The 24,219-nt window shown below is 35.5% G+C and overlaps 1 protein-coding gene and 2 long non-coding RNA genes across 3 annotated transcripts; 2 read left to right on the plus strand and 1 right to left on the minus strand.

Annotated features, from left to right (window-relative positions):
* Nucleotides 1-6,372: 6,372 nt before the first annotated feature.
* On the plus strand, nt 6,373-8,201 carry LOC141365374 (uncharacterized). Its single transcript, XR_012370605.1, has 2 exons — nt 6,373-7,020; nt 7,455-8,201. It is a non-coding gene; the product is annotated as an uncharacterized lncRNA (long non-coding RNA).
* Nucleotides 8,202-8,341: 140 nt separating this feature from the next.
* On the plus strand, nt 8,342-9,704 carry LOC129418263 (uncharacterized). The gene is made up of 2 exons (XR_008636053.2): nt 8,342-8,565; nt 9,208-9,704. It is a non-coding gene; the product is annotated as an uncharacterized lncRNA (long non-coding RNA).
* Nucleotides 9,705-17,437: 7,733 nt separating this feature from the next.
* qrsl1 (glutaminyl-tRNA amidotransferase subunit QRSL1) lies at nt 17,438-24,188 on the minus strand. Its single transcript, XM_055171383.2, has 11 exons — nt 24,051-24,188; nt 23,593-23,752; nt 23,180-23,278; nt 22,996-23,092; nt 22,708-22,869; nt 22,443-22,618; nt 21,976-22,088; nt 21,072-21,264; nt 20,590-20,707; nt 20,038-20,243; nt 17,438-17,728 (listed from the first exon to the last, which is right to left on the minus strand). Exons 1-11 carry the CDS (start codon nt 24,111-24,113, stop codon nt 17,526-17,528), a joined length of 1,590 nt encoding a protein of 529 aa, XP_055027358.2. The 5' UTR covers nt 24,114-24,188; the 3' UTR covers nt 17,438-17,525.
* Between the last annotated feature and the right edge of the window lie 31 nt (nt 24,189-24,219).

The raw sequence follows: 24,219 nt of genomic DNA on the forward strand, positions 1-24,219 counted from the left end.
GAATGCAGTTTACTCAGTGACATCTGACTCGCCACCCCAAATTTAATGTACTATAATAAACAATTGGTTTTGTCCTAGAGCCTAATAAAAAGTACCTGTTTAAGTCTTTGTCAAAAAGAAAAAAAAGAAAATCATTATGTAGCAAATATGAATATTGAACAAGAATATGCAATTAATATTTAATTCTTAATTAAATTTTGCCAAAAATTCCCAGTGTTGAAGTAGGTGTATATATCATGGTGTTTCCTGAACAACTTTAATGAATGTTTCTGTAGTTAACATTAAATCTTCTTTTACTTCATTAACAGACAGTTAATCAGTGTAAAAAATAGAAGTTTAAAATGCAACCTTACATTATATTTACATCTGTGCAAGTAATGATCACAGTGCACATCATTCCTGCTAAAGACACTTTGCTATTGAAAGCAGATTTACCTTTGGTATGCCAACACACAAGTCTTCAGGAAGGCTGGCGAGGTGATCGGTGCCTGGATTGTTGTTGAGTCCTTTTCGTCTTGCCCCAGCAGAATCCCTGAAACATAAAACCATGTAAAAAGTCAACTTTGACATTGCAAAACAAAAGCAGTCTTGTAAAGAGTCCTTTAAAGAGGACATATCATGAAAATCTGACTTTTTAATGTTTAAGTGCTATAATTGGGTCCTCAGTGCTTCTATCAACTTCGAAAATGTGTAAGAAGAACAACCCAGTAACTTAGTTTTGGTAAAATTGGTAAACCATTTAATAGGTCATTGAAATTTGGCTCCCTTTGTGCCACGACTCCACAAAGAGAACTAGTGGTCCGCCAAACCCCCCCCAGTGGTCCGCCAAAAGATGACCTAAACTAGGCAAGTGTTTATATAATTGTCACTTATTTAAGTAGATTTTTAATGCACTTGCGAAACTGTGATATCAGTTCTTGCCTTTCTGTTTTAATAACGTAAAAATGGATCGGTGGCTAAATCAAAGAGGAGTCAAAAGAAAAGATCAAGCGTCAACTGAAAATAGCTAAAATCCACAGATCTATTCGTTTTGTAATGTACTAGTTTTTGTTTCATGTGTAAAATCCCTGTAATTTCAGACATTTTTTTCAGCATTTTATTGTTACCATAGTTACAATCATAGACTTCATATACCCACCACCACCTCAACTAATGGCTCTTTGGAATGACATGAAGTGGGACCTAGGCTGATATAGTATGTTTAATATGTTGTTCATATTAAGCTGCAACTCATTTCACATTTACTTTTTCTAATGAGATAAAATTCATACTGTATAATAATTTCTGCATTTGCATTTAAAATTAGTTTTTGACTTTGCAAACAGTTGCATATTAAACTTAAATTTAGCTTATCCTTCATATTTGGTTGTTTTTTGTTAGAGTGGGATTCTGTTAGGTGGTCCTCAGAAAAAAATTGGAAGATAAAGTGATCCTTGGGCTGAAAAAGTTTGAGAAACACTGATCTAACCCAATACAATACAATACAAGTAGACCCTATACTGAAAAAACAGCTAACCCAAGCTAACCCAAAATTATAGTTATATATTTATAAGTTGCTTTGGACAGAACAATCTGCTGAATGAATAAATGTAAAGGTGTTTTTTTTCTTTTGCTCCCACAGGTTTGATTTGATTTTAGATAACATTGGTGGGGAAACAGAAAAATGGGCGCTGGATTTCCTGAAACCCTGGAATGGAGCTAAATATGTAGTAACACTATTCATGCACAACACAGACCGACTGGGACTCGCAGACGGGATGATGCAGACCGGAGTCACCGTAGCATGCAAAGTGCTGAATGTGGGAACCTTCATGTGTTGTTGAAGAAACATCTATATGAGGGTGGCTGGGTTTCAAACCAGCAGTTCTAAATCAATGCAATTACAGACATTTTCCATTGTCGTGGTTTATCGGTTAATATCCGTGACTTTTTCGTGCTTCAGATGTATGTGTGGGCAAAATAGCAGCTTGTGTGATTCATTGTAGGGTTCCTTTAAAAAACACTCTTTTTAAATATCAAGAAGCTTTAGGAAAAAGAAATTGAAGGTAGTGAAAGTACGTGGCATCATTAAAAGAAAATATCCCCACCCACCCAAAATGTCACCACACACCTCTTAACCTTAACTTTTACCTCCCATATTGAGGCACTTATGTTATGTTTGGGATCATTGTCTTGCTGATATATCCACTGTCTTTTCATTTTAGCTTTCTGGTAGATGGCAGCAGATTTTTATCCATTTCTCCATTCATCCTGCCTTCAATAATATGAAGTCCGCTAGTACCCCTTGCTGAAAAGCAGCACCAAACCATAATGCTTCCACCCCCAAATGTAACTGTTGGGTTCTTGGGGTGGTGGGCAGTGCCTTTTCTTCTCCAAACATGGTGTGTAGAATGACTGCCAAAATGTTAAATTTTGCTTTCATCTGACCATACTATAATCTCCAAATAATTCACAGGCTTCTCCAAATGCTCTTTCGCAAACTTTAACCGAGCCTCAACATGCTTTTTGTTCAGCAATGGGGTCTTGCGTGGTAAGCGTGCATGGATGCCATGGCGGTTCAGTGCATTGCTTAGTTTTCTACCTGCTGATGCAAGGTCTTCCTGAAGTTCTGCCCGAGTGGTTCTTGACTTTTGGAGAACTCTCCTGATTATTCTTTAGACTCCTCGGACAGGGATCTTAGGTGGTGTACCAGATCGTGGCCGGTTTATGGTGAAATTATGTTCTTTCCATTTGCGGATAATGGCCCCCACAGTGCTCACAGGAACATTCAGCATTCTGGAAATGCGCCTATAACTATTCCCATTAAAATGCTTTTCAACGATAAGATTACCAAGATCTTGAGAGAGTTCTTTGCTTTTACCCATCATGAAGTCTTTGCTGTGTACTTCCTGAGTAATGAGAAGCCTTTATAGGCCATCAATTAGGACTAAAGCAACTGATATCAATTAGTACTGATAGGGGGCAGGGTTTCTCTCTCAATACTGACAGATTTCAGGTGATCTCCTGGCTTTCTATGCCATTTTGCACCTTGTTCTCTTCATGTGTTCAATACTTATTCCCTGTGTCATTTCACTTTATTTATTATGACTCAACTTGTATACTTAAATGTTAAATGTCATTTGGTGGAATGTTTGTGTCAATTGCCCACTTAGAAATCCCCTTTCTGATAAAAATGCTGATGCGTCAAATACTTATTTTCCCCGCTGTATATGACAATATATCAGATTTCTGTGTGGGATCTCAATGTCCTTGCATTCGAGATACAAATACTAAAACATCACTTGTATTATAACTTGATACTGGACTACAAAACCGCATTCTTTCAGTATCATTCACAAATTGTTGCAGCACTTTAAATTATTGTATAGATTAGAGATGCACATATATAATCTGTGCAATATTCGATTACTAAAGTTAGGGCCCCATCACATCTTATCAGATTTTTCAAATGTGAGAGGCCACAAACATAATGAAAAAAATATCGATGATGTAACACTTTTGTTCCTATAGTGTGCGGAGTGACGCTATGTGGTTATGACAGCACATCACGCACCATCAGATTAACTTCACAAACAGTCTCCACTGAGAACACAGGTAATTCAGCTTTTTAGTCCGTGAAAGTCAAGAAATTTGACATTTTTGAGTATGATGAATATACTCATGTGTCATTACAGTTATGTTACAAAAGTACAAGATTCTTTAATAGGTTTAACTGCTTGCCTAGAATTAGTATCAGTTCTTGAAGTGCTAAAAAGACATTTGACACATTAAACACAAACATATGTTATACATTTCGCATGCAAGAAATGGCAGAATACACAATTTATTAAGATATCATTCGAGTTTGGTTGTTTTTTTGGTAGCTTTTTTAATAATATGCATGTGGGTATAAGTCTGGTTTGATGAGTAAACATTGTACTTAAGGTGCTTGAGGTTGACGTTAGACCAAAACCTTTGTGTTTTGAAACCATACGCATGTCTGTATGTACGGTGCAAGGTGCAAAATATGTTGTGTGCATGAGGCATGAATGAATAAATCAGTGAAAATGCATTACTGAATCAAAATGAGTGAGGTTAGAAATTATTAATTTATAACAAAATTAATTAAATCATATTAGAATAAAAAATACTATGGTCAAGTCAATGGGACCATTTTTGGATGAACTACTACTTTAACATGGATGTGTACTCAACTGTGCTATTATGAGACACCATTTATTTCAATACACTATCCTCCGGTTTCACAGACAAGGCTTGAGGCTAGTTTTAGATTAGAAGATATATTTGAGGTGTCTCAACTAAAAATAGTGCCATTGATTTGTTTCAAGATACACACCAGTATTTTATCTAAGGCATGTTTTAATAAGATGCTTAAACATCTTTAGTCAACCAATGCCTAGTCCTAGTGGCTTTAGCTAAGCCAATAAATCAGTTTAAGTATTACTAGTATTTAGGATACTTTTTTAAGTGCACTATGGTACTACTGAAGTAGAATTGTGACCCTGGACCACAAAACCAGTCATAAGTCGCAAGTGTATATTTGTAGCAATGGCCAAAAATACATTGTATAGATTCAAATTATACATTTTTCTTTTATGCAAAAAAATAATTAGGATAATAAGTACAGATATTTACTTATTCAGGAAGATATTTTGTAGATTTTCTACAGTAAATATGTACAGCAAATATTTAATATGTGTAGCTGTATCTTTACCAAATATTGTCAATTTTTAACAAATGGAAAGCTTATTTATTTAGTTTTAGTGTAAAGAAAATAAAGAAATACTCTGATGACTGAACAGCTACTCTATAATCAGTTGCCAACATGTAAGCATGTGAACTGATGACAGTTCTTTTTGGGATAAATATATTAAAGCTAGAAATGTACAAAATATATTTTTAGAACATGATCTTTATATCTTAACGATTTTTGGCATAAAATGGTGATCCATACATTGCTACAAATATACCTGTGCGACATATGATTGGTTTTGTGCTCCAGGGTCATAAATATTAATAATCATCTAAAGTGCAGATGAATACATGGTAATGCTAGAGCGCCCCACTGTGGTCATAGGAATGCATTGCAGCCATGATGCTGTCACATGATTAAACATGTAAGTGGGACGGGTTGAAACTATGATTAGCACATCAGGTCACAACCATCCCTTCACAGTCCACCTCTCAAAGGTATGAAGAATCGCCTGTTTTTTATCGTATTGCTGCCCACCTGGAAAAAAAGGTTAAATGCATCTCAAACCTTTTCTTCACATGGAAAATGTTGTACAGTAAAATTGTCTGGTAAGGTGAATTACACGTGGGTCTATCGCACAACAGCTTTTTCCCATTTAGACGCGTTTTCCCCGTGTTTTCGCTGATTTTACACTGTACACAAATTCTGCCGCTCTGTCTTTTGCCACTCAGTGGGCGTAATCGCAGACACTTTCACCGAAGGTGACGTCACGTTCATACCCTGTATTCGAGTCTTCATCACATGCAAGCATCCAAATGTGGCCTTTGAGTCCCCTGAAACCAAGGATCCATTGATGTATCTATCACGCGTGAGTTATACGATAAAACTACGTACAACGACTGGATGTGTGAAGGGACAAACAAAACGCGTTTTCATGTTGCTAGTACTGGTTTGGAACGCAGGAGGGCGATAAAGAAACACTTGCGACTTTCTTAAACGGATTTTTCTTGTTTTCCCCCCTCTGCCCTTTCCTAAATCTGATCTATATATCCAATTTATCCTTTGTGTTAATATGTCCAATTAGCCTACTTATAATATCAATAATAGTAATTCCTTAATTAATTTTTTTCTATTGATTAATTCTAATGTTTACATTTTTTGTTTCCTATTTAAAGGGAAAGTTTACTTTAAAATGAAAGTTCTGTCATCATTTACTCATCCTCATGTTGTTTGGGAACTGTGTGAATTTCTTTTTGCTGATGAACACAGGGGAGGATGTTTTGAGAGGTGATGGTGGACACACATCAGTGGGTGACCATTGACTTCCATAGTAGGAAAATAATATTTTGGAAGTATTGTGATAAATTACTAAAAAAATTATTTTGATAAATTATGGTAAGCACACAGTTGACATACCCATTAAATTCCATCATATTTTTTATTCCTACTATGGAAGTCTATGGTCACTTACTGCTGTGTGTTTACCTTCATTTCTCAAAATATCTTCTTTTGTGTTTATCAGAAAACAGAAATTCATACAGGTTTAAAGCAACATGAGGATCAGTGATTGATGACAGAACTTTCATTTTGAAGTGAACTATCCCTTTAATTGCATCCTCTTCACATTTATTTTCCTGGTTATGTTAGATTTGTCTTTTATCAGTTTTAATTTCTCTTGTGCTGCTGGTACATTTCTTTGATTTTCAGTTTAAAAGTTTGCAAAAGTGAACGGTAATGCCCATGTTATAACCTTTTAGCAAACTAGATAATATTGAATTGTGAAAAAGCTTGCATCTTTTTTGTTAATTTATTGTCTTCTTAACCACATCTGAAAAGAAGACAATATTAATGTGAATAGAAATTTGTTTAGTCACCAACTAAACTTGGTTGCTATCAACCACATAAGAACAGAAACCCACAGTTGATCATGGCCATGTCTGTTTATGCATATCATTGGACATACAGGTATACACCGATGTCAGCTTAAAGGTTAAAAAAAGTTTTGTCCCTGCATCCCTTTGATCTTATCATAAACTCGTGTTTACAGAATGGCAACATATTAAACTCATCCAAAATGACTCATTATAGTTCCCTATACAGTAAAATACTGGTAAGAGGGCGGTTCTGTGGGCGTGTGTTTTGGAAACGCGTCACACGTCAATCAATTTGGGAATTGATAATCCCTGTGTATTCCCATCTTGGAGCACAGATAGGCTACAGAAGGAAACGTGGAAGTTTGGATGAAGAAAAGCCAAGCCGAGAAAATGAATAAAATTTGGCTTTTGTGTCTTGTGGTGTTGATCATGACTTTACCATTTTCAATTCAGGTAAGCACTGTGCGTTTTATTGCCTATTTTAAAGGGAATGATTTGTTAAAGGGACAGTTCACCCAAAAATAAATGTCATCGTTTACTCACCATCATCATGTTTTTATTAACCTGTAGAAGAAGAAAGAAGATATTTTAATAAATAATTATTTTCACACAATTGACAACACCCACAGTAGGACAAAGAAAGCCATTGGGTACCATCAACTGTGTAGTTATGATCATTTCTCAAAATATCTTTCTTTGTGTTCAACAAAATAAAGAAACTCATAAAGGTTTAGATAAGATTTCTGTCATCTCAATGTTTTACATAATATGTATATGTTTATATTCATAATCATAATAATGAAAATGATCATATTACATTGTTAATTTGTGATTAAACTATAAAGTGTCACTTTTTGACTTTTCCTTTTCTTCATGTGTGGTTGTAGGGGAGCTCTGATCAATCAAAGTCCTCAGATGGTAGTCGATCATCCTCCTCACAATCATCATCATCATCATCATCAGGCAGCTCAACTGCTACGAATTCCAGCGCTGTGTCCTTGGCTCCTGTGCCCATTGCACTGTGCGTACTGATCCCAACAGCCACCTTGGGTTTCCTTTACGGCACACCTTAAACTAAATGGAGAAAGCTATAATAAAGGGCAAAGAAGGACAGAGCAAACCTTTCTGAAGTTCTTTAAAACCGAGGAGAAACACACAGGAATAACACTACCATGCATAACTCACATTCACACTGGATTTTTAAATAATGAAAGTTAATAAAAGGATTTGTTTAGTTGCATTTGTTTCAAAGTTGTGAGATCTCTGCTGCTGCAAACCAAAAGTCTTCTGCAAAACCACAGCAGTTTGTGATGTTTTAGATAAAGCTTGTTTCCTCTATGCCAACTTCTTTTAAACTTTATAGATGCTCTGAATATATTTTGTCCCAGATTGAATTTTAATTTGTGTTAATATCAACTTAAATGTGTTTCTTTTAAGAATTAAAATCTGCCTGACATGTATATCTGTTTATATTCTGCCATGTGAAATATGTGCACATATTTTGCTGTGTAAACTTAATCAATGTAATCCATCTCCTCTTGTGATTTATATTGTGACGATCCATTAATTTTAATAATTATATATATGAATATATGCACAATTAAAGTAAATTAAATGTATATGTTTGCTCATCATCTTTTATTTCGACTTTTGTGTGTCTTTTAAACATGCTATAATCTACATGCAATAGTTGTGTTGTAGTAGATCTGTAGTGGGTTAGAGATAATAAAGACAGCACATGTTTTATTTGGAGATCCTGTTAGAAAGAGGTGTGGGCAGATTCAGTTTAGGGGAAGCTATGATGGGCGGGTGTTTTATCAACACATCACCTATAAATCCTTGAGAATAAAAGCCCCCGTTTATTTGCTTCACTGAACACAGACTTTTAGTTTAACAGAAACTTCTCTAAAAGAAGACACGACAACTATAAAAATGAATAAAATTTGGATCTTGTGCCTTGGGATGCTGATCATGACTTTACCATTTTCATCTTCAGAGGTAGGCAATGTGAATTTAATATTTTTTCCTTGGATTTTTGGAAAAGGATGAAAAGATTAGTTAACATTTTCAAATTTTGCAACAGAAACAAATAGATGATACATTTAAAAATCGACATCTGTAATTTTCTTTGTCTTAAGTAGATGCTTCACAAATTAGCATTTTACATTTACGCTTTGCACAATAATCAGATTAAATCTGATTTACACTGCATGTATTAAATGTTATGCTATCACAAAAAAAAGATCTAACTGGTTTTATTAAAAACAACTTAATTATACCAATGAATGTAATTTTGGGTCAGATCAGGTAAAAATTTTCCTTAAAGGAACAGTTTGCCCAAAAACGAAAATTAGCCAATAATCTGCACACCCTCAAGCCATCCTAGGTGTATATGATAAAGTGTATAGGTAATGTCTTTCAATGAAAAGCTATTAGTTTTAACTTCGTCTGTGTTTGGATGTAAGAAGAACGTTATATACACCTAAGATGGCTCGAGAGTGGGTAAAATATGGGCTAATTTTCATTTTGGGTAACAACAGCACATTTTCCTTCGCACTTCCTATATGAAAATTACACAGTACACATGTAAATGGGCTGTAACAATAATTCTGCATGTAATTTGACATCATGTTTGTGTAGGCCACCCAAAAACCAAGTCAGCCTGATATTAAACCTGGTAAAGAAGGTCAACCTGCAGATTCTAAGACCAACGCTGCAGGATTGAGTCCTATGTCCACCCCACTGTGTCTTCTGATACCAGCAAGTCTGCTCTTCATCCTCCATGGCAAATACTAAACCGGATGTAGAAAGTTTGCCGTCGATCAAGAAGAGAGTGATAACGAGAACTGTTTCAAAATTCTACAAAAAATGAAAACACGATCTGAGCTCATCCTTGGCTCTTTTAAAACAAGTAATAAAAATTGAATTTGAAGTTAATAATTGTAGAGTTTCAGGAAATCGCCAAATGTCCTCCAGTGCAGATATTTTATCATTTCACGTTGTGTAATAACATTGTTTGTACACCTTATAATATGAATCTTATCAGTGTCATCTTTCTCCTTTTTTTTATTATAAACAAACAAACATTGTTGTGATCAAGACTGAATCAATATGTACAATTAAAGGGGATAATCGTATGCGTTTGCATGTCATCTTTTATTCATCCTGGCATTAACATTTGTCTTTATAATTTATAATAATAGTTTTATGTGTTTAGGTAGATCCAGAAGAGAAAAGACTGAGAAAAGTTGTTTGTTGAATGCTAAAAAAAGACGGGTTGACCAGTTTGTTTTATCTTAGTGTTTAAAAACGCACGACGTGCTAAAGAAAAAAGACTGAAACATGTGAGATCTTCTGTTTTAAAACATACAAATAAATGAAACCTTTTTTAAAAAGGAAAGGCAATGGCAAATATTTATAAACACTAAGGTCACTAATCACCAATAAGAAACACAGAAAATATGTTGGCAAATATAAATAGGTTGTTAGTTATATTTTTAATGAACTTTATTCCATAATTGTAATTTGTGGCGTAATACTCATTTTGCAATATTAACCATCATGACTCTTTAACCTGTTGTAAGAGAAAGGATGTTTATGTGTCACCTCACAGCAAAACACGCAGATGATGTAGAATAAGATAAGTGTTAAAAAGTAACGTTGATTCAGTGTTGAAGTTAATGAAATAAGGAAGTGATGAATGAACATAAAGGATGAACACTTTTACACATGGGTGTGCGAAGGAAGCGGGCATTTTGACAAATTAAAGGTTAAAAGTTTCAATCAACTCTGGTAAAGAGATGTGGACGCAGGCCCAATAATTGGCTTGCTGGGCAGTCCCGAATTTTGGGTGGGCAACCAAAACACTAAATGTAAAGGTATTACTTTGTATCCCTCAAACAGAAAATACATAATTCATATTCTGTGTATTATACACGTCGACAAACGCAGAGGGAACAAAAGGCTATGGGAGAGTTTTTCTGAATATTTTTTGCAGAGCACCAGCTGGCCCGACCGAATTATAAACGTTTTAATGTCAACATTGTATAGATATGATAATGTGGTATGGACGTTCAATATGAGTCTAAGGGGCTATTTTGGGAATGTTTTATTATAAATATATTAATTACATATTAATATGCGTTGTGTTATTTTTAAGAAGCGTTTTCTTAAGTTACCATCGAATAGTAGTACTTTTTCTGTGAGTTAAATACTGCTGAAAAGATGTTTAAACTTTAAGTAAGACAACCAGACATTGGTGGGCGGGAGCTAATATAAACAGTGTTTGCCAAAAAGGGATGCTATTTGTGTAAAGAGAGACTCCTTTATGATTGTTTCATGGCTGGCTGGACATGTTTGGGGTGGCAATGCCCCTCCTAGCCCCCGTAGACCCGGAAGTGGTGGTCCTTCGCTTTGACTCTGTCGGTGTGCAATACCTGTTATCATTTGTCCTAAACCCGACGTTGCACTTCTCGACCGGTGTGCTTCAGGTGTGCTCGATTTTTTTAAGCACGCGATCTGTTAATTTGCTACCAATTTAGCAGTAAAAACAGTTGGCTTGTTCGACTTCATGCGGTGCCACAAGAACTGACAGGTGGATGACATCAAAGTACATACACGAAGCAAGCATGAAAGCAGTTCATGCATCTTGTTCAATTAAAAACCTGTAATGTACCCATACACAAAATTTGAGAAGAAAATGTAGGCTACTGCAAAAATACACTTATATAAACAAACAAACAAACAAACCATTCAGCCCGCAGTTCTCTTTCTTCTAGATCTTCATATCTATATATCATCTGTCTGGATCCACATCAAACCCTCATCTGAAACTCAGTGTACCTACAAACACACAAGCCACAAACTTTCCTCAAACTCATAACTACCCATTACGTTGCAACCCTATATCACGCAAATACGTGACTATTTAACGTATGGACCAACGTGAAAATGTCACGTTTTGCCGCGTTTGAACGTGAGCATGTCACATTTTCTTGTTTTCTTGTTTCTTCTGACGTTGGGGTTAGAGTTTGTTTAGGTAAGGATGTCATTTTATGTAAATCTAACCCTAAACCGAAGCGACAATGGTAAGAAATTAGGACAAAAAAAAGTTCAAGCAGACACTGATCGCATGACAAAGATTGCTATTGTTTAACCGTTGATCAGATTTCACCATCCTCTTCCGTTTACCTGTCATCTTCTGTGTCTCCGGTGCAGGTGTTTCCTCCCCCTTTATACTTTTTTCTTTGTCTCATTTCCTTTATTTTAAATAATGTATTCATGCATAACCCATCTCTCTAAACCAGCAACATGTGATAATGTATTCATGCATAACCCATCTCTCTAAACCAGCAACATGTGTTGGATTTATGCATAATATCATTCACCCCTTTTATACACAGAAGCCCATATCAGTGCTGATAATAATAATGCATGATAATATAATAATAATAATATCTGATCATATGAGTTCCTAATACTGTGATAAGGAGTATCACCTTTTGAGGTAATACTTTTTTGTCATTTCAGTCATAATCATTTGCGCTGTCTTTATAAACTTTGCACGTGTTGTGTTGTTTAATTGTCTGCTACGCCTCTTTAAATTCTCCTTAAAGCTGAGCTGTAGTTTATAAAGCAACATGCATACAATATTTTTAATGCACCTTTAATAAAATATTTTAATAAACCTCGTTGAGTTGTTATTTAACCTATGCTAGGTTGTGTTATCCCAAAAGGCTGGGTTGTTTTAACCCATTTTTGGGTCAAATATAAACATTTTCTAGGTTAATTTAGCCCAGCGGTTGGGTTTGTCCCTTTCTGACCTTACACTGGGTTGAAAATAACTCAGCATTAGTGTATATAGCTCACAACAGGCCTCAGATCAGCTTTAACATTTGCTCAATAAATCTCCGTCCAATATTGAGAAACTTAACATATTGATTGTGAACAGAATGACTGTGTTTAATATTTACACTAAACATCGCACCTGTCTGCTGGTCATAAACAGTGAGAATGTGGGATATTTTGCATTGGATATGACCCCTGAATTGATGATTTAGATGAGATATCAAGCAAACGGTAACCCAAGTAAAGCTTGGTTTGTAGAGCATTGTATTAAACACACAATAGTAATAATAATAATAATAATAATAATAATAATAATATTGCATGGCTTGAATACATCACTTTGCATAAAAGTGTCTGCCAAATAAACGAAACAGTGTTTTTGTTAGCGAATACAAAATAATGCTTACAGCATGAAGCTCAACCGATAGAGCATTTTGCAACACATTGTATTGCATTGTGCAAGTGCAAAAGATCTTGCAACAGATTACCACAGTAAGCACATGTATTACTAAAGATGCTACAATAAAAAAGCAAGTCATTTTTAGTGTTTTGTTGGTCATACTTCAGGAGGAATTCAAGTCAAACAGGAATCCAGCTAATCACAGTAATATGTTTTGTCCCTGAAATGAAAGCTATATGAAGAGTTTCGTTGCAAAACGAGATAAATCCATTTTTTAACATTTTTTGTCAAAACATGTTTATTATTATGTTATCATCATGTTATTATTTTGTTTTATGGTGCTACTTAGCTGTATTTTTAAGTTATGAAGGTTTAAATCAAAACAAACCAACTGCAGTTGAATTGAAATGAATTGGAATGCACAACCAAAAAAACGAGATTTCTGAACAATTAAAAAAACGGTGGTTATCTCGTTTTGCAACGAAACTCTTCATATGTACACCTCACACACCAGCCCTGAATCTCTTGAAGCTATCTACTGTTTGTGTGTTTTGTAAACATCTGAAGCACTAGTCATATATGGAGACTAAAGTCTTAAGTCAAGAGCCCTGAAACATTTATTTCTATATCAATTCTGTTCTTTAACTGTTCTGCTATTGCCAAAACATTCAATCAATACAAGTACTGGACTGTTACGTAAAATAAAACCTAATATAAAAACAAAAAAAATCACAGCCATTGCTAAACATTTCGATGAGCAAAGGAAAAGCTTAGCTATAAACCAACAGGTTTTAACAAATGACACTTTAAACAAACATCTGACATCTTAGACCGCAAAGGGGACATGTCACAAGACTTTTTTAAGATCTTTGGTGTCTCCAGAGTACATATGTAAAGTTTTGGCTTAAAATATCATATAGATAATTTATTATAGCATGTTAAAATTGCCACATTTTGGGGTGTGTTCTTTAAAATGCAAATGAGCTGATCTCTGCACTAAATTACAGTGTCGTTGTTGGATAGTGCAGATTAAGGGGCGGTATTATCCCCTTCTGACATCACAAGGGGAGCCAAATTTCAATGACCTATTTTTTCACGTGCTTGCAGAGAATGGTTTACCAAAACTAAGTTTCTTTTTCACATTTTCGAGGTTGACAGAAGCACTGGGGACGCAATTATAGCACTTAAACTTGCAAAAAGTCAGATTTTCATGATATGTCCCTTTTAAAGTCTGCAGAGACCCAGCAATGTGTTCTGTCCAATATTAACCCCCTCGGTTAAAACCAACCCATGATTTTTTGAGTGCATATGTCAGGCTTGTGATTTCATTAACACCTCCGCCTCTTAGTGCCAAGCTCTTAATTTGATATAATTAGCTGCAAAGAGTAATGATATGATGACCTTATATAGCACTAATCTGACATTAAGAGACATGAAAACTGCATGAACATATATTAATATTTTTAAGTGAGAAATGTTTGCCATGCATATGTTATGCAGCAAACATTCAGGATGTTATACAACAAATTAAATAAATGGTTTTCTGCGGGGTACATCTACAATTTTTTACATTTTCTTTCTCTCACATTTATACACTGTTTATCTATTATAGAGGATTGTTCAAATGCAAATGCAGATATAAATATAAAAAATTTAAAATCATAATTTAGTTGTGCTTAAACTCATTTAGTAGGTTTCAAATGATTTGATACATTACATGTTTCAAAGTGCACATGCTTTCATGTCCTTGTCTGAATATTTTAAGCATTCAGACTTCATTATAAAGGCAGCCTGCCTTAAATTGAAATCTAATGGCATACCCGCCAACAGATACTAATTCAGAACAAATGTATTCTGTTAGCGGCATGCAGCTTATCTGCAGGGGTGTGAAAGGGCGTAATCGTTCGTATGAAACAGGATGTCTGCTGTTATGGTTTATGTGGAGTGCATGTGGTTTTCTGTTGAGCAAAATGTATAAAAGTCATCTCATGGAGAAGCATCTACTTTTTACTACAAATTCTCCATGTTGGTTGATAATTGTGCCCCACACAATAATTTCAGGTCTTTTTGCTGTTACATCAAATATAAAAGTGTTTACACATAAAAGTGTGACAGTTTAAAGTAAGACATTTTAGATCACATTGAGCACTAAGAGATGGGCATCAACCGGAACCTTCTGATATGATATCATTATATGATGCCATTGCTGTAGTTTAGTTTGTAAAGCATTGCAATAGCAGTGCAAAAGGTGTGCAAAAAATGTATAAATAAAATGCATTGCAAGTCGCTTTGGATAAAACATAAAAATCTGACATATGCATTAAAGAAAGATACAGTTATATTGCAATTCTTGGTCTCTGTGACAAACTTTGACAAAGTTCTGTGTCTCTTTGTCAAAGTTATTTAAAGCTGTGATAGATTGCGATACTTTACTCACTATTTGGAAATACATTACTGTTCAAAAGTTTTGAATCACTTCTTCTTTCTTTTTTCCACATTTTATGATAATAATAAACCCATAAAAAATAATAAAATAACACAAAGGTGTGGTTTCCCGGATAGGGATTGGCTTAAACCAGGACTAGGCCTTAGTTTAATTAGGAAATATAACTAGTTTAAATAAACATACCTTACTAAAAATATTACTTGTGCATTTTGAGGCAAAACAAAGGGCACTGATGTATTTTAAGATATGTCATTGCAAGTTATTTTCAGTTTGGAGAGCTCTTACATTTATATTGGCCTAGGACTAGTCTAATCCCTGTCCGGGGATGGGGAACCAGCCCAAATACAATTATGACAATTATGTTGAGACCAAAAGCATTCAAAATAAATCAAAACTATATCATCTCAGTGTAGTGACTCTTTGCTTTGTAGTGTTTGTGTCGGGGGGCCCAGTTTTATGACATTTCATAAAATACATTAATTTATCATGAATTCTGTGTAATTAAACCTAAAAAAAATGCTACTAACCAACAGCACCACATTGTATATTAATAAGTTTTCTTTAATTCAAATTTTCTGTTTTACAATGTTTTATGTCATAAATTGTCTTTGGGGGGCCACAGTACACAAGAGGGGCCACACGCTAAAATGTTTGAGAACCACCACCTTGAAGAAACTACTCGTTATTTATTCATGCCACTTCCTGGGGTTTCGCCTTAAGATGTTTTTAAACAAATAACGAAGTATACAAAGAGTATTAAAGGAGTTCACATCTATTCTGGACTCTTATTGGCTGCTTTCTTACATTATTTAGTCATCCATTTCAAAATACATTTTCTTTAAAAATGGGTAGTTAATACAAAAGTGATTTTAAACACACACCTGCAGATTAAAAGATTTTTAAGATCATAAGACTTTTCAAGTGCTTTTAAAACTTTTGAACTGTAGTGTACTGTATGTTCTTTCGATTTTGGTCAATAAAAAAGGCTTCAATTTCACAGACTCACTTTGTGTGGTGGTTATTCTACTTCTCTAAATGTTTTTGACATGAGATACAATAAACCAAAATACCATTGCACTTTGGGGCGGTTTTCCGGACAGGGCTTATCCTAGTCCCAGACTTTTTCATTTAAAAACAAATTTTAACATATATCAGTGCCAGTGTTTTATATATATTTGAAATGATTCGAGCTTTGTGACGTTGCATTATCCTGCTGGAAGTAGACATCAAAGGATGAGTACACGGTAATCATAAAGGGATGGACATGGTCAGGAAACAATGCTCAGGTAGGCCGTGGCATTTAAACGATACATAATTGGCACTAAGGGGCCTAAAGTGTGCCATGAAAACATCCCCCACACCATTACACCATCACCACCAGCCTGCACAGTGATGGATCCATGTTCTCATTCTGTTTATGCCAAATTCTGACTCTACCATCTGAATGTCTCAACAGAAATCAAGACTCATCAGACCAGGCAACATTTTTCCAGTCTTTAACTGTCCAATTTTGGTGAACTTGTGCAAATTGTACCCTGTTTTTCCTATTTGTAGTGACAATGAGTGGTTCCCAGTGGGGTCTTCTGCTGTTGTAGCCCATCTGCCTCAAGGTTGGGGATGTTGCGGCTTCACAAATACTTTGCTGCATACCTCGGTTGTAAAGAGTGGTTATTTCAGATAGAAGTTGCTCTTGAATCCCATTTTCCTCTGAACTTTCCCACAGGACCGCATACTGGAAGTTTTTCCCTTTTCACACCATTCTTTGTAAACCCTAGAAATGGTTTTCCGTAAAAATCCCAGTTACTGAGCAGATTGTGAAATCCTCAGACCAGCCCGTTGCACCAACAACCATGTCACGCTCAAAATTGCTTAAATCACCTTTCTTTCCCATTCTGACATTCAGTTTGGAGTTCAGGAGATTGTCTTGACCAGGACCACACCCCTAAAAAATCAATTAATAATAAATTGAACAGGTGTTCCTAATAATTCTTTAGCTGAGTGTATATATATATATATATATATATATATATATATATATATATATATATATATATATATATATATATATATATATATATATATATAAAAGGCCTAGTCCTGGTTTAATCTAAACGCTGTCTGGGAAACTGCCCCTTTATGTTTTACATTTAATGCTATACAAAACTGAAATCCTTACATATTTGTTAAAAGTACTTTATTTTTTGTTGCCTTGACGACATCAACTTTAGTCCCTCTTTACCATAAGTCATGTGTTTCAATGTTTGGTTATGATCCTGTCGTATGTGTTTGTTCTCTGACCGATCTATCCAAGTCTTCATTGAAACGTATCATTGGAAATTGGACTTGTTGCTCCATCCAGTGGGCTACGGTCAACAACTTCCAGTCCTGTAGTGTTTGACCAATCAGCTGGAGGCCGATGGGAAGTCCTCTGTGTGACAGGGCCGTTGGTACAGTGATAGCAGGCAAACCTATAGCAGAGAGTAAAAAATAAAATCATGTAAAGCATCAGCACATCCTTACAAATATTGATGCTTTCAGCATTAACAACATAAACAAGCGGCTTTCATGGTCAACACGTAACTTCTGGTAAACTCCGCTAAGAATAAATAACAACAAAGTACTTTAAGCCGAGTTTATTTATATAACAAGCAAAATAAACAACACGTAGATTACCTAGGAAACCAAAACATTTGCTATTTTCGACAAGGTATTTGTTCAAAGGTTTAATTTAGCAACTAGTCAGACCATTAAAACTGAAACCAGAAGTAAAGTTCGGACCAGACGCATATCGCGTCATCGCATGTGCGTCCGATGAAATCGTCTATAGGACATATTTGTATAGAATTGAGGATTTCACATGTAAAAGCCACTAAAAGCCACCTCTGTCAAATATGAGAAAATGATATGAACCGAATGCTCCCAACATGTATTATATGTTCATTAAATATTGTAGCTTCAAATTCACTTAATCTAAGGTGACCAGATTTTTCAAATGAAAACTGGGGACATTTCCTAGTTAAATGGTTAAAATATCATTAAAATCTCGTTTGTTGTTATCTATGAATTAAAAAATGGGGACAAAATGTTTTTTTTTAAGTTTTCTTCTTTTTATTGTTGAGGGTTCACAGCAAAAAATGACTTACTTCTTACTTAATAGTATTTTTGTCTTATTTTCAGTACAAATATCTAAAAAATCTTAAATCAAGATGCATTTTCTTGATAAGCAAAATCCCCTAAGAAAAATCTAGCTTTAAAATACATTTAAGTTAATTTGTGCTTAAAACATGCAAAAAATATTTTTCTTGAATTAAGTAGTGGTAGTTTTTGTTTTTTGCTTGTTTTAAGCACAAATTTGATATTTTGGTCTAAAAATTAGACTTATATTCTTAGGTCATTTTGCCTGAAAATGCATCTTGACTTAAGAATTTTTTTATATTTGTACTGAAAACAAGAGAAATATACTAATAAGAAAGTTATTTTTTGCAGTGTTTCTAATTCAATTAATTGAACAATTTCTTTTTTTCCCGTTTTTTACACAAGAGACATACCCCATCAAAATTACTTCTAATGTACTACTTCAGCTGATTTCATAACATTGTAAAAGTGAAGAACGAAAGGAATAATGCAAAATGTAAACATATTTATCATAAATATTTAGCATAAATATGCTCCGTAACATACTGTGATCAGTTCACTTCATTGGTAGTTAGTACCTTAAGCCCCATAACTTTAACTGTTTTCATATCTTATGATAACTTGATTGATGATAATGACGCTTTCTCATGTGTCTCGTAGTAAATTCTTCTTCACTGTAACCGCGCAAGTAATAAGTAGCTCGTGGCCCCCTCTGCTGGTGAAAATAATCATTACATGATTGCTACGGTACTACAAACGCTATGTTGATCGGGTTTTTCAGTGTATTTGCTGGTTGTTTTGGACATGCTGTAAAACGGGTACATTTCCGGGGACAGCTACAGTCGGGGACAGAACACCAAAAAACGTGACTGTCCCCGGAAAACGGGGACGTCTGGTCACCTTAACTTAATCCCCACCTCAGGCCATTCAGAAAATTTCCCCCGTTGTTGGCAGAATCTGCTAAACGCCACATTGATTTTTTAGCAAAGTCCTCTAAGTGCACAAAGGATGAAATGGATGAACGCCCATGTTTCAAATGTGAAAATTGTGAATAGTTGGACTTGAAAAGAACCTGAATGTGGCATGCATCACAATGCCCCATAATATATGGTATAGTTTCTTCGTTTTTACATTCTGACTTTTGTTATTTGCAGTGTTTCTAGTTGCATCTTCAGTGTTTTTGCAACTTGTTTTTGAGGTAAATTTTTTGCAAAAAAGCTTGCATGCATTTAGAGGGTTTTCCAGTAAAAGACCAATGAAATGACTAAAGTGAGATTTGTGACAAAAAGCATTTCAGATACTGAATAATAACCTTTTCAGTGCTAAAATTGAAATTGAAAGTGAAATTACTGAACAAAAAACATAAGAGCCTGATAACAAAATGCTCATTTACAAGAAAATGTCAAACACTCTTTGGGGTTTTGCATCTGAACTCTTCAATTATTCTTTTTACCCAAAAATGCTTCATTAAAACTCAGATAGTAGTTTGTTTATACTGCCTGAGGAGAAAACACTGGTGTACTTAAAAGGTCATCGGCTGGGGGTCACATGTCCTTTAGTTGTAACAAAAGCACTCCCTGTTACCTCACCACACTGTTTAAACTTTACCACTTTTCCATTTCCGGTGCTTATAGTACACTACCTGCCATGTTGACAGGCTGGGTGAAGATGTCATCCTGCGCACTTCGCGTTCGGTTGTCTTCCTGTATGAAGTCGATGTATCTCGCTGCATCGCTCAGTGTCGTGGGTGTAAGGAGAACATCAACACCTGAGGTGAAGACGCTTTCAAAATCTTCAGCGATGAGACGTCTGATCTGTTGAGCTTTCAGAAAGTAACGCTCGTAGTTCCTGTGAAGACAAGCAGAGAAATCTGCAGAAACAGTTTTGAGTTATCCTTCCGCCCACATCAGATTGTCTTTACAGTCCTGTTGTCAGTTTAGATTTACTTTATTTTTTTAAATTAAAATCATATTTGCCGTTTTTAATAACGAAATTATTTTAAGGAGGTTCTCCTTTTCCATTTTTATTTTTTACATATAATTGAATATGTGACGCAGTACAATACTATGTACAGTAGCATAGAAGGCCTTTTTTGTTCTATACAGTGTTGGGGTGTGTGCGTCACGTGTGTGTGTGTAAAAGAAGCTTAAAAGCGATCTGAAAAAGCATCGGTTCTCTATCAGTAGTCACGCACTGTTTCAGAAGGAAGTAGTTTCCGGATAGGACTCTACTGCGGACGACATTATTAAAGCCTTCGTGTCTCGTGGTGGCATACATGGCATCTGTGGAGCTGTCCACTGCACTGCGATGGCCTGAGGAGACAAAAAAGATATTGTTTACTTACCGGTACCCAGCAAGCAATTTTGCATTTAAAAGACATAAAATAGCTGCCTAAACACATCCCAGTAAAAATGTAAAAGATCGATAACAACTGACAAATAAATAAATAAATACATGAAAACCAAACACCTTGTAATCATTGTTGACTTTGCTCACATATGCAATATCATACGTCTCTCAACTTATTTTGGCAAAAACAACTCCCAGTTTTTTTTTACTAGATGTGGTTTACTCATAGCCGAACTATATTGAGGATATAGTTAGCCTAGATGGTGAAATGACAGCTATTGCTTGCTGGAGGTTGTGTTCATAATGTTATTATACATGTTCATATACCGTATTCAAGTCCATCGAAGCGTGCCATGTTGGACGCGACCTCACAGCAACACAGGACATGGTAACATACGATGGAGTGCTGTGTGTGCGGGAGGGAAACTTCTCGTACCCGTGCCCCTGCCCGCTCAAACATGGATGCCACTCGATTCCACTGGGCCAGAGTTTCTTCAGACAGGCCTGGGGCGTGATACTCCTAATATTAAAGAAATTATATAATAAAACCAATCTAATGATGAGATTTGAAGCATAAAAGTTTGATTTCAGTCATTGATCTCAAACTTTGACATGACCTTACTCAGTCAATATTACAAAATATATAGGGCTGCAAAAACGATAAATTGCGACTAATCGTTTGCAAAATAAGTTTTTGTTTACGTGTGTGTCCTGTGTATAATAATTATGTAAAAATACATACACACTATATATTAAAAAATATTTACATGTGTATATACATTTTATATTTAAATTTATATTATATAAAATTTAGGGCTGTCAAAAGATTAATCGTGATTAATCTTTTGACAGCCTAATAAAATTATAAATACTATATATGTAAAAAAAATCTTAAAATTATACATGCATGTCTTTGTGTGTATTTATATATACATAATTATTATACACAGTACACACAAACATATATGATGTAAACAAAATGTTTTATTCTGCTAGTCGCGATTAATCATTGTGCAGCCCTAAAAAATATCAAGATTAAATTTACAGTCAAAAGTTTCAGTAAAACTTCTGATTAACAGTGTATTATTATACATGCTGGATGGACCGTTGTTATCTAAATAACTTTTTATACAGTAAGAATACATATATATTGTTTTTGAATTTATGGCACTATATTTGTAATCCCTATACCTCTTTATCAACATTACTGTGCTATTGAAAGCAGATTTACCTTTGGTATGCCGACACATATATCTCTAATATTAAAGTCTTCAGGAAGGCTTGGCGAGGTGATTGGTGCCTTGATAGTTGTTGAGTCCTTTTCGTCTTTCCCCTGCAAAATCCCTGAAACATAAAACCATGTAAAAAGTCAGACTTTGATGTGACAATACATGTGTATATAGCCAGTCCTTTAAAGGGGACATATCATAAAAATCTGATTTTATTCATGTTTAGGTGCTATAATTGGGTCCCCAGTGCTTCTATCAACCTAGAAAATGTGGAAGAAGAACAACCCAGTAACTTAGTTTTGGTAAACCAAATAGGTAATTAAAATTTGGCTCCCTTTGTGATGTCAAAAGTGGATCATATTATAATAATAATAATATAGTATATGTGTTCCTTGAATCGAACCCATGACCTTTGGAAATGCAACTTAAAATCAGAAATTGTCATAGTAATGATTGATAACTCTCATACTCAAAACTGTGGCAGCATCATGCACACTCCTGGTCATAATTCCTGGTACGTCCATGGAGTTGACGAGAGGGATGAGACCGTGACGGGAGACAAGGCCATATGTGGGCTTCAAAGCCACGACTCCACACAGAGAACCAGGGTTTCGTGTAGATCCTCCTGTATCTGAACCCAATGCTCTAGGAGAATATCAGATACACATTCACATAATTTCTGGATACAAACATAATTTATTCCTCATCTAACTGATTTAACATCACAGACTTACAAGAAGGAGCTGAGAGACGCCACTGCTGCTCCGCTCCCTCCTGAACTTCCTCCTGCAATCACCCAATCAGAATCTGGATCTCCTCTGCCCTCTTCACGGTATGATGTTGCATAGCTCCAGGGGTTTCGAACAGGACCGTACACCCCATCTGTACTCCCAGATCTTGCAAGAAAAAATATATGCACATCTTAAAGACTGCCACTGCCATCTTGCTTTCCTCTTTTTTTAAGTTTATCCATGCATTGCCATAAAACAAGCATATATGTGCATGCACGTGTGTGCACTTACCCCATTGCAAATTCATCTAAATTATTTTTTCCGACGAGAACTGCTCCTTGATCCAAAAGCTTCTGCACAACTGTTGCATTGAATGGAGGCACATAACCTACAATAGCAAACACGAATAATGTGAACTTTTGTGTAATGTAAGCTCTAGCAATCAATATTATGTCATTAATGGAGTTTAATTGACCTTTAAGAATGTTTGAAGCACAGGTGGTCTCTATATTCTCTGTGCAGAAGTTATCTTTCACAGAGAAGGGAATGCCATCAAGGGGACCGAGAGATTTGCCTTTAAATAAACAAATAGGAATTATTATTCAGACAAGAAACAAATGTTGTATATTAAAGGCAGGGTGCATGATTTTTCATGAAACACTTTGGGAAAGGGACTTGGGCTGAGTACCAAAACACACTTGTAGCCAATCAGTAGTAAGGGGCGTGTCTACTAACCGACATCGTTGCCTGGGTTGCGTATGGTTAGGGCGGGTCTATTAAAAGAAGGCCAGATTCTATTGGGGTAGGGTGTTTGTTTAGGTGATTTCAAATGTCAACATTGGCTTTCAGATATCATGCACCCCGCCTTTAAGTGATGCATATGCGCACCATTGCGTAGCCTGTTGTCTGCTTGCTGTGCTTGCTCTATGGCTTGCTCTTCTGTGATGGTGATATATGCATTCAAGGACTTGGTCCTCTGTATTTGATTAATGCATTTCTTGCAGAGTTCAGTAGCAGATACCCTGCCCTCCTTAAGTGCCTGAGACACCTGCAGAAAAACATATAAAACAGAAAAGGTGACGACAAAACCCAATACAATACAAATAGTAGAGTCACAGAGACCATTTTGTCCCAATAAAATCAATACAATTTAACCATTAAATCCAAGTTATTTTATATTATAGACTGTGCATATTATATGACCACTGCCATAATACTAAACCGAAAGTAATGTCATAACACAATATATTACCGATCGTCACGAGCTAAATCGTACAACAATACGATCGGCAACAATGCATAATCTTTATAAAGTTAATCAAGAGTGTAAATAATTTAAGTTTCACCTCTCTGATAGACAGGCTGAGCATCGCTGCTGCAGGACTACACGCGACACTGGAGGCTGACATGACAGTTTCTGTTGACCTCGCTGACGTCCCATCATCTCTGTTCTCTGATTGGCCGTTCGCAAAGCGTTCCTCTCTGTGATTGGTCATTTGCGCAGCGTTCCGCTCT

This window comes from Misgurnus anguillicaudatus, chromosome 7 (assembly GCF_027580225.2).
Source record: "Misgurnus anguillicaudatus chromosome 7, ASM2758022v2, whole genome shotgun sequence".
Lineage (NCBI taxonomy): Eukaryota > Metazoa > Chordata > Actinopteri > Cypriniformes > Cobitidae > Misgurnus > Misgurnus anguillicaudatus.